The sequence below is a fragment of the Lathyrus oleraceus genome, chromosome 3 (genome assembly GCF_024323335.1).
Source record: "Lathyrus oleraceus cultivar Zhongwan6 chromosome 3, CAAS_Psat_ZW6_1.0, whole genome shotgun sequence".
NCBI lineage: Eukaryota > Viridiplantae > Streptophyta > Magnoliopsida > Fabales > Fabaceae > Lathyrus > Lathyrus oleraceus.
In genome coordinates this window covers 494,857,355-494,868,561 of record NC_066581.1, presented here as the reverse complement: position 1 = coordinate 494,868,561, position 11,207 = coordinate 494,857,355, and the positions used below count along the sequence as shown (strand labels likewise).

The 11,207-nt window shown below is 35.4% G+C and overlaps 1 protein-coding gene across 1 annotated transcript; it reads right to left on the bottom strand.

Annotated features, from left to right (window-relative positions):
* Window positions 1-513: 513 nt before the first annotated feature.
* Window positions 514-10,999, bottom strand: LOC127128350 (importin beta-like SAD2). Its single transcript, XM_051057604.1, has 22 exons — window positions 10,663-10,999; window positions 10,109-10,247; window positions 9,933-10,020; window positions 9,624-9,773; window positions 8,646-8,808; window positions 7,471-7,655; window positions 7,199-7,372; window positions 6,269-6,414; window positions 6,064-6,187; window positions 5,813-5,993; window positions 5,345-5,504; window positions 5,207-5,248; window positions 5,001-5,119; window positions 4,704-4,902; window positions 4,338-4,469; window positions 3,638-3,741; window positions 2,906-3,085; window positions 2,235-2,374; window positions 1,949-2,088; window positions 1,682-1,842; window positions 1,310-1,436; window positions 514-1,226 (listed from the first exon to the last, which is right to left on the bottom strand). The coding sequence occupies exons 1-22, from the start codon at window positions 10,750-10,752 to the stop codon at window positions 1,066-1,068; spliced, it is 3,105 nt and encodes a 1,034-aa protein (XP_050913561.1). The 5' UTR covers window positions 10,753-10,999; the 3' UTR covers window positions 514-1,065.
* Window positions 11,000-11,207: the final 208 nt, after the last annotated feature.

The window sequence follows — 11,207 nt, the reverse complement described above, 5'->3', positions numbered from 1 at the left end:
CTACACAAACCATATTTTAATATTGAGATAATTTTTGAAACATTCGATTTTGAATTTTCAAGGACAGATACAAGAGTGGAAAGAGCATTCTCCCCGAATTTTGTCCTAATTTCTAAAGCTTTAAAAGTTAGATCCCAATCTTTAAAGCCCGTGGCTCTACTCATGCAGTTTAACAACCTAGAAACGAATATCGAAGCACTAATAAAGAGAAGTGAAGCAAACATATTAAATAACACAATTTAAAATTTTCAAGTAATATGCAAATGCTTTTCCTTTTTAACAATTATTAAATAACGCAATTCAATATATACAGCGATTTAATTAATTAGATAACTGTAGCAAGAGTTTCTTATATAGTAAGTTTATCCTATTTTGATATTGTCACTTTTATCAAATTAGTCAACAAAGTGCGACATTAAAAAAACCAGGATTTACTAACGCTAAGCTAGATTTTGTTTATTTTTTTAGTGCAAGAGAAACTTTCAGAGCCCAGCAAAACAAATAAGTTCAAAATTCCCACCAAACAAGAATCAAGTTGATTTCTTTCCCCCACAATATTTTATAAAGAATGAAGATTAACTTTTACAACCTGATGTAACAAATAAATCACCCTTGGAAACCTTTGTATAACCTGAAATTGATGCCTTCATCAATATTCTCGACCCAAAAATTATGACACAGGATTTAAAAAACAAAACTGTTTATACCATCCCTCATCAAAAAATACCAATAAAGCAAATGGCAACCCTACGTACCCACCCGTCTATGTGACAGGTAATAAATATTACAGAACCGTATCATCGAAACAAAATAGGCTGGTACATGGAGAGACTAAGAGGACACTTTCTTCCAAAGGATATTCCCAAGCTTTGAATCAAAAGCTGAACTAAGGCCTGGAGAAAGTGCCAATAGATAACTTCAAAACTGCAAACTCTTCAAAAACTGACTCGTGATCAAAGCCAACAAACGCCTCAAATAAATTGGCAACCCGCTGAGACTCCTAAAGAATGGCCAACGGCTGAGAACTTTAGAAAAAACCAACAGTATTAATGTATACCCAGAAGCTTAAGAAGCTGTTGCAGCTGATGCCTTCTCTAATTTTTCCTTTTCGATTTCTAACCTTCTCTGCTCGGCATGCTGGGCAACACCATTAGCAAGAGCTTGATAATTGAACTCAAGTGACTGGGTGAGACTCTCAAACCTCAATGGGTCTGATAATTGTACAACTACAAACAATTTTATTTTGAAAAGGTCAGCATGTCAAACAATGTTGATTGGCAATGATGAACCTAAAGAATGGCTTGCGTACCTTTCATCGTATCCACAAAGAAAATAAAAGGATCCACCTCATCAATTGGGGACTGCAACTCCTCATCGTCACTGTAATCGTCATCTGAATCATCGTCGTCGTCATCAGCAGGCCGGAATGACTTTGCCTGTGAGTAACAGATGCAGGATGTGAAAAGATTCTAATAATGAAGAACAGTAAATGATATACAAAGACCAAATATATAATAAATAATGAATGAAGAATGAATAAGATGCAATGAAGTACAGACTACAATTAAATAAAGATGTAATAAAGTTCTGAAATTATAATTGTGCCAACTGGGTGTCACAATGACTTTTAGGGAATTAAAATAACGAGAGATAATAATTCAAAGGCCCAATAACAACGCACCTGTTCAGCCAACTTTCTAAGTGTGATATTATCAGCTTCATCCCCATCTTCACCATCAACACCCATTTCTTTATCAAAACCACTTCCATCCTCGTCTTCGTCATCAGTTTGAAAGCCATCCATATCATCATCATCTTCAGCTTCTTCCTCCTTTGCAGCTTCTGCATAGTGAGTTCAACAGACCGAAAACTAAGTACTCACCAACAAAAACAAATCTACTTTTCATTACTATTGTGACATCTCAAAGTTACAGAACAAGACAGATACCTGCAACTTGATCCTTGTAAGCAATTAGAAGATCAAGTGTGGCCCGAAATACACGGCCCAAAGCCTCCCCGGGCAATTGATCAGCCGGAAGTGCCAGCAATGAAATTAAACCAAGGCAGCAAACTTTCTTCTCGTGTTCCCTGTATAAAGATAGTTATAGTTTACCACCAAAAGGCCTTTAAATTTCACAGAAAATAACTTAAATAGTTTAGCTGACTACTTATGGAAGCACGGTATGGAAATACCAAGTGACACAGGAGTGGTATATGGGTAAAAACGAGCATACCTTTTGAAATTAGCACGCAAACCACTCTTTTTGACTTGTCCCAATAAATGAAACCAAAGGTGGAAGAATTCAGAGGCGACACCCAACTTTTGCAATATGCTGAGAGTCAGTGCTGCATTGTAGTAAAGAGCATCTGCAATCTGAAAAAATAACTCTTCTTAGAAAAAGTATTGTTGTGATGTCACTTTCCTGTCTGAGTAATATCTTTGAGAAACTTGGCAAACTAACAACCTTGAATTTATAAAGCTCAATGGGGGTCAAGCATATAAAGCTTCGGATTTATTTAAATTTTATTGTTCACATAGAAACTATAGCAGACAAGGAAGTGCAATCCGTATGAAGTCAGAACTACAACAACAAAGGTAGCACTGACTACATAGATCAAAGAAGGTTACAATGTCACATTGCATAGAAAACCATCATACAAATGTTAAATCTATAGACTTTTGATAAATTTAAAATTCAAAATATATCTTGCAAGTCCAAAACAATAAATAATCTTTGAAGCGTCGGGTTAACAAAACTACAGAACACAATGATTTTCATTAAACAGTGAAAATGAACAGAAACATCCAAAGTATTTATCATGTCAAAACATCACAATCAGGAAGCAACAAAAGCAATTTCCAGATAATTCCATTCATGTATTATGGATTGTAAGAGCCCCTTACCAATTGCATGAAAAGACATTTCAAATATGACTTTTCAGTCCGGTTCAAGCGTTCAACCGTAATTCTGAGATATGGCTCCACCCAGTGATCCACCTGTCCTCTACAATTCTGGAAGACAACTTCAATAAGCTTTGGAGCTGGCACAATATCGTTATCCTCCATATTTTTATCCGCCATAATCTGCAACATGATATACAAATAAATATCAGTAACCGGGAAAATGTATTATTGTTACTCTCATAATTTGGGATGGGTCTAACTCATCCCTACAAAACCGGCTTGTAAGGTGAGGATTACACCCACTTATAAACACAACACAGACCATATCTCTTAACAATGTGAGACTAAATCCACCCCTTCAATGAGCCCGAAACATGGACGATGTGGGAAGCCCAACAATGGATCTAAGATAGGCTCTGATACCATCTCACAATTTGGGATGGGCCTAACTCATCCCTACAAAACCGGCATGTAAGATGAGGATTACCCTCACTTATAAATACAACACACACAAGTCATATCTCTTAGCAATGTGGGACTAAATCCACCCCTTCAAAGCCAGCACAATGAAGGTGTTAGGGGCTGCAATGAAGGCAAGCCAAAGTGCCGCAATTAAAGCGACTAGGGGCGGACCGCAATTAAGGCGGAAATTCCAACCGGTATTATTATCAATACTAAACTCCGCGTTCAACCAAACAGGTGATGACAAGTAACAGTGTAAAACTAACTCACAGATGAAACCATGTTCCATAGACTTTGTTGATAGTCAGGATCTTTGCAAGTAAGGAAATGAGCAGTTCCTCTTGAAATATAGTTGTCCAAAGGAACTAAAATATCTGCAGAAGTTTAAAAGTTAACAAATAAATATATACCAGAGTAAAATTGCATAGGGTGGAAAATCTAAGTAAACATAAATATAAATTAAAATGTTGGGTGTTATGTATGGACTCTATATTTGTGATGCACTTCTTTTACAAGTCTTCTCCATTCATGCCCAAACATTTTAAATAATCCCCAAGTGTCTCCTCCATTCGGTGAAAACAGACAGAAATCATTAAGCAACTAACTAATTTTTTTTCACTTCTGTCCCATACTGTAGAGTAGTGACACTTCAGTTTATTTTTTCATCAGAGAAGTGACAAAATTGTAGAAGTAACCATGCTAGGCATACTTCAGTTTATTAATTAGAAGCCATGGAACAGAAAATATACCATATACCATTCCATGTTACTTTTTAGCTTGTAACTTTTTTTAATGATGTTTCTAAGATGCTTAAAAATGTGATCGTTGATCGTCTTCAGGTTAAATCTGAAGTCAACTCTTCTCTAATTCAATTCATTATCAATAAATCAACAGGACAGCAATAAATCATCTGAACTAGGCATTTCATTGTGAACAGAGCAAAAAAATAATATATAGCTAAGAACAATACTTGGAAAAAAATCAATGGCCCAATCTGCCAGTGCTTCCATCATCACTGGCCAAAGAGTCCACATCTCCAAAGATATTGATGGAGAGAAAAATGTCATATATGATACGATCTCCAAAACTTCTTCAAAAACCTCTGTAAGCATGCACAAAAATAATGAAAATAAGCCAGATACTCCAAGTGAAAACAACATTTACAAATCATAATCTTGATACAAAAGGGTAAAAATAGGGCAGCCTCAAATTTAAACAGTTAAAGTGATTCAAAGGGAGAAATACAAATTTTATTAAAGATAGACCGAAAAGAAAAATTTACAAAGAAAATGGGGGATATGTATCCTGCATAACAAAAAAGTAGCAAGGGGAGTACCTTGACCATCTGTTGTTAACATTCTTTGCATTATAGGAAGCAAAGTTGGCTCAACTTGCACAAAAAGGTGAGGAAGCCTGCTCACTGATTCAAGGATTGTGCTAATAGCACGTAAGCAACCAACTGCGGCCAGAGCACCTGGATCATCAACTTCATCATCAGCTTCTGCAGAGTTCATACACCTCCAAAATGCAGCAGCCTGTCGTTGGAAAATGGAAAACAAAAAGTTAATCTACAGAACAGTACTCAATATCAAGTATAACTTTATTGACAAATAGAAGGGGACAAAATTACTACCAAATTTTGACATAGTCCTAGTGCATAAGGTGCCATCTCTTCTCCAAACTTGTCCACAATAGTCTCCAAAGTAAATACAAGGTCTTCATTCTCAACTTCATTCATAAGTTTGAAAAACTCTAGATAAAATCCAATTTTAATAAATTTAGTCAGCAAGTCTAAAATAATAATACTGAGGCGAAGATAAAACTTTCATGCCCATATACCATCAAGAAGTTGAGGAAGAATAGGACGGATTTCATTCAGATCTGCATCATTGAGGAATACAAAATTAAGTATAAATTTTAACTGCATAGGAAAGAAGGTAGTAGATACAATAACAAATCAAAACAAAGAGTAAATACCTTTGCATGCTTCAATGAAAGAGCGCAAGGCAAAAACAGAATCAACGCGCACAGGAAGTTCAGAATCTTGCATTCTGGATACAACACACTGCAATGCCTTCCGGAAATTGTTCTGATCTGAGAAGCTAATATGGGCATACTGACCTGCAACCCATGCTGCCTGTATTTCAAATGAGAATAAACATTGCAAATATATAAGAATAAAGAAAACACAATACAGTTAGATAGTGTTAGTATCTTTTCAATTTAAGAATCAATCAAGAATTCAAAAGTGAATGGACATTGCAGAGCAATAGAAAACTCGGGCGCTTAGAATTAATTAATCTCTAATAGTTTTTGCAAATTTTTTACAGCAAGGATGTTTGATCAGATATGCAAATCAAATTTGCAGTAAATTCAGATTTTGCCATGTACTTTTCCTGTTTTGGCATTTTAAAAACATCATTTAGGATTTGCTTTTTTATATACCTTAGCTCTAAGGTGGCCAACAGGACTGTTGAATTCAGGAAAGACATGTTGCACTAGCATGCGCTCAAGCTCAGATTTGTAAGGCTCGGTCTGCTTCAACTTGTCACAAAGTGCCCCAATAGCAAGAAGTGCACCATCTTTCTGCCTGTATGGCTTGAATTCTATAGAGGCTTCATCATACCTGGCATAGCACAAACCTAAATATTCGACCTAAGTATAGACAATTCATTCTACATTATTTAGGATATTACCTTCTGAAAATTTCAACTATGAATTGAATAAACTTGTGAAGATTTTCTTTTCCACGTTTCCGAACCAACTCGCTCACAAAATCCATGGAAGCAGTCCTAGGACTATACAAATCTTCAATTATGTCTGTGACAAAGAATGTAAGACAATAAGCAATCACAGTGCAATTTGTGGGAAAATGTTTGTGTATACACTGACAGGACTTACCATATCCTTTCCTTACATATTCATGTGGATCTTCTTCCCAAAGCTTTTGATCATTGTCACTAAAGCACATAAGGGGGAATACTATTTCAAATAGTAGGACATCAAGGCGAGGTTGCAGCAAAGCATACATGCTGTTCCTTGAAATACTGCATATATTGAAGAGTTCAGGGGAAAAGTATTAATATGTTGCAACTCAGCAGCAGCAAAAAAAAGCATTCAACATAACGACTAGTATGCTAAATTTAAAACACCCTTGCTCTCCAGAATACAATAACTTGTCACAGGTTCTGATTGGAAATTTAGATATGAAATATATATTTCCATGATAACTACAGCAAAAATGCACTAACATCAAGTAGGGGGTTTCATGAGATTTTCATTTTCCCATTATCAGTGTAGCAGCATAGCTTCAATTTGATAAATATCCTATTTTTATATAAACACTATTAGCATCCATCCACATGCATAGCTGAGCAAATAAAAATAGATAACCAAATCCCTCTACTTTGTATTATGCAATCTTTCTCCCATGATAAGGGAATGACTTTGAATACGATAAAGTAAACCAAATATAGTTGTTTGTAGTGCCTTACATGGCTTTTCAATGCTGAATCAATATATAAAGTATTATGAATGAGACATAGGGGGGAAATTTAAAAAAAGATCCTCAAAATCCTGTAAGTCTTACTATCCTAGAAAACTATTAAAACTGTCATGTATCTCCTATGGGAACCTAAAATTAAGAGTGCTAAGACTTGCCATTACAACTAAGCATTTATAAACCATCCCAATGAGCGCAACACACTCAAAATTAGCTACTTAAATATGTATAATCCTACAACAATTAGAACAGCAAGCATGTAGTTAATGAAAGGAACCTAGAGATGCTATTTAATGAAATAGAACAACAAAGATAATTAATCAGTCTACCTGTTACTTAGATATTGAAGAATCAAGTTGATAACTCTGTCAGGTAAATAGCCCCCTACACGAATGACATTTAACAGGTTCAAGTGGCATTCCAAAATCTTCCCTGCATAGTGCTTCTGGAACATTTGAGCAAAAGCTCTGGTTTCAGGATTTTGTAGCTTCAGGTCTCCAAAACTGTAAAACATGGTAATTTAAACAGACATAGAATTCAGAATCAATCAATCATACAACAGAAACACTCGTTAAATTAATACACCACATCACAACCATACCGAGTGTAGAGCCTATTTAGAATATGAACTGTCCATTTCTTGACCTTCCACCAACCCCATGACTTTCTAAGATCAGGATCAACAGGCTCACCTTCAGAAGGTACGGGTCTCTCCAATACATTCAGAAAAAGTATCATCCAAGCATTGAAGATATTTTGATCAAACAGCAGTTTTGGAATCTCCAACTGAATAAATTCATCCAGAAACCGACAATATCACATGTTAATCATATGAACTTCCAGTTAAGTAAAGCATCAAAATAATGAGGCAACAAACAATGGCACAATATTATGTTGACTGTAAAATAATATCTAAATAAACACATCAATCAAGATTGAAGACAAGGATATGCATACGCTATATTAACTATGCCTTTCTTTTGTATCTCTAACAAAATAAATTGTTTTATATTTGACATGGAAGGGATCATTCCCTGATATACAAATTACGCTCTGAAGAACAAGTTACCAAAGATATAAACATCCCTGACAACCCTATTTGGAAATTTAGCCTTAATTGTGGTCCGCCCTTATCCACCTTAATTTGTGGCATTTGACTTGCCTTCATTGCAGTGTCCAGCAGCTTAATTGTGTTGGGAGTGAGTGGATGGGTTAGGTCTCACGTTGCCTGAAGATATAGTTTATGTAATGCTTAAAAAGTTTGGGAAGTCCTCACCTTACAAGTCATTTGGTACAGATGAGTTGCAATTCACCGTAGTCACGTCACACTCCAGATGTCCAGTCTTGGGCATAAGGACAGTGGTTTAGGGTTTAGGGTACAGATGAGTTGCAATTCACCATAGTCACGTCACACTCCAGATGTCCAGTCTTGGCATAAGGACAGTGTGCTGGGAGGGGAGTGCTATTTCCTGAAATGTGCTTAAAAATTGGGGCATCTCTCACCTTACAAGTCCATTTTGTGAGGCTGAGTTAAGCCCACCCAAATACTAAGACCCTCTGTTCTTTGTTTAGTAAGGATTTAATACGGGGAGAAAAGGAGCATCAACTCAACTTCAGTACAAAAGGAACACGCTAACAAACTAAATAATAATAATCACAAATTCCACACAATGTCAATAAAAGCAACATGCAATTTTGAACAAAGTTTAATCTACAATAAAACCCTGAAAATAAATTCCTCCATTTACGAAATACACGTGAGGAGAGACAACATACATATATGGAGGACCAGAATATTTTACAGATAAGCTTGATTAAATCTGCTATTTCCAGTGATGGATTAACAATCTGGATAAGCCTGTTAAATATATTAAGAAGGTGAGGAAATGTTTCATCGACAATGCGATAAACTGGTGTCCTCTCCTCATCTGACTTGAACCTGCAAAGATAAAATGTGATAGTTAACATAACTAACATAAATGAGAAAAATAATAAATTTGGACTACTAATAAGAATTCACCGGATATTTCAACAATGAAGTGTGTACAAGCTCTAGCAAAACAACACATCAAAGATGTGGGAATAGAAACCTTCCACCATTTTGAATCTCATTGTCGGTGATATTTCAAGTTTCAATGATAAAGTGCGTACAAGCTCTTGCCAAACAAGACACCAAAATATCTTCTAATGTTTTGAATCTTATTAGTTGAGATAACAATATAATCAATGACAGGGGGGTCTGGAATGAAGTTCAGACCTTCCTTCTGAAACTATGTCACCTCTTGTCTCTCTGTTTCTTTACATACTACTTCTAGATTGGGAACATCATAAATGGTCCTATCATAATTTTTAATTTTTCTCTCAAAATACAATTGTGTTTATCATTCAATCAGAACATTTTCACAGTTTAAATATTTGTTAATTGCACTTCTTTTTCTACTGGAAAAGTAGGACATATATAACAAAGTATACTTCGCAGTGACTTAAATAGTACAGACATGTCCGTGGACATTGTAATTATATTTGAACACAAAACAACAACAAAAAAACTGCAAGGTTTGATGTGGTTCGGAAAGGATAAGACGGTCAATAACATTATTAGACAATACTAACATCTAGTAAAAAATATTACCAAAAGGAGAAAAGGTAAATCATAGCTGCTGCAAACCTAATGTGGAGTAATTACTAACCACAAGACATGAACAAGAGCAGTAGCACATTTTTTTCAATTAAACAAAATAGATAGAAACTTACTCGTATTTTCTAGACAGAATCCGTAGCACAAATAAGGCACCATAGACTTGTTGATCCTGTAGGTTATGCTTCACCCAATCAAGAAGACGGGGCCACTGTTCAGGGTAATCAGCATGTATAATTGTTTTCAGGCATTCACCTAATTGTACCCTACAAACACAACATGTGAGAAAGGAAAAACAAATCTGTCACAATGTTTACACTATCATGATTAATCACTAGGTAAACAGAGTCATAAAAATCAAGACGTCAGAAAATCCAAGAAGTCGCTTCCAAACACACCATACAGCCACAGATAAACAATTTTACCTCAACAAAGGAGGAACTTGAGTTACAAACATGAGAATGTGATCCCTCACCAAGTCTTTATCACTCTGCAATATCTTCTGTTGGGTATCTACATAAACCATCACGTATGCGAACAATCAACAATCGAAGGTATTCGTTATTTCATTATCTAACTCCACCAATAATAAAAGGCATACCAGAATCAGAATCAGGAGACCAGTTCTTTGCAATAAAGTTCTTGAAATGAATACTAGCATTTTGTCGTACACCCATGTCACAGTTGTTGTCTACAATGATTTGCAACAACCTCACCAGATGCTGAGGCGCATACTGGAACTGTACATTTATAAATGCATATCACAAATCAGTTACATTCATTCCATTAAATCAAATTACAGATACATTCGATTCAATTAACACAAAAGTACCAAAATCCACTTTATACTGAAAACTAATGTTAACTTTTCAAAATCTCCAAGCTTCAATCACACACTCATGCTAAAGTGATACTACTAAACAGTCAACAAAATTATAAACAAGCAAACACCAAAATTCAAAAATCAAAGCAATCAAATTAAAACACTAATACACTCAATTATAACTCATAACACACCAAAATTCACAAACAAACTAAAATCAACGCATTCAAAAAGTGCTCGAGCTTCGAAACACTTATCCGAAAACGAATCCAACTCAACAAAAAGCTATATCCAATCGAAATTCCAATCATCAATCGAATTTACAGTCTCACCTGATTCAAGTTCTGTTCAGCAGCTTTCCGTTCCTCCGGATTGGGACTGAGAGCAGCTTGGAGTATAACAGCAAGACTAGGAAGATCCATAGCACGAAAACCAAAACAAAACTCGATCAAAATCAAAAAGCTTCGATCAAAACGGAAAACGAGAATTGATGATGCGGTGATGAATCTAAACCCTGGGAAGAAATTCTTCTAGGGTTTAGAACACCTGCGAATGCAGAGATAAATCGAACAGAGAAATTGTTGTGATGAATTTGAGAAGAGAAATGTGAAGAAAGAGAAAAGGGAACGAAGTGGAAACAGTTTGGAGGCTATTTAAACTTCTAGGGTTTACGCTTACAGGTTTTTAACCATTTTTTCTACTACTACTGATATACTAGTACTTATTCTTTTTTTCATTTTTCACTGAGATAAAAAGGTAGATAATGAAAAAAATAGATAACTGCAGTTAAAACTCATCACAAACACATGTTAGATAATTTGATAAATAGATAATTTAATGGATATTACGGATAACAAAACAAGAATATTTAGTTAAT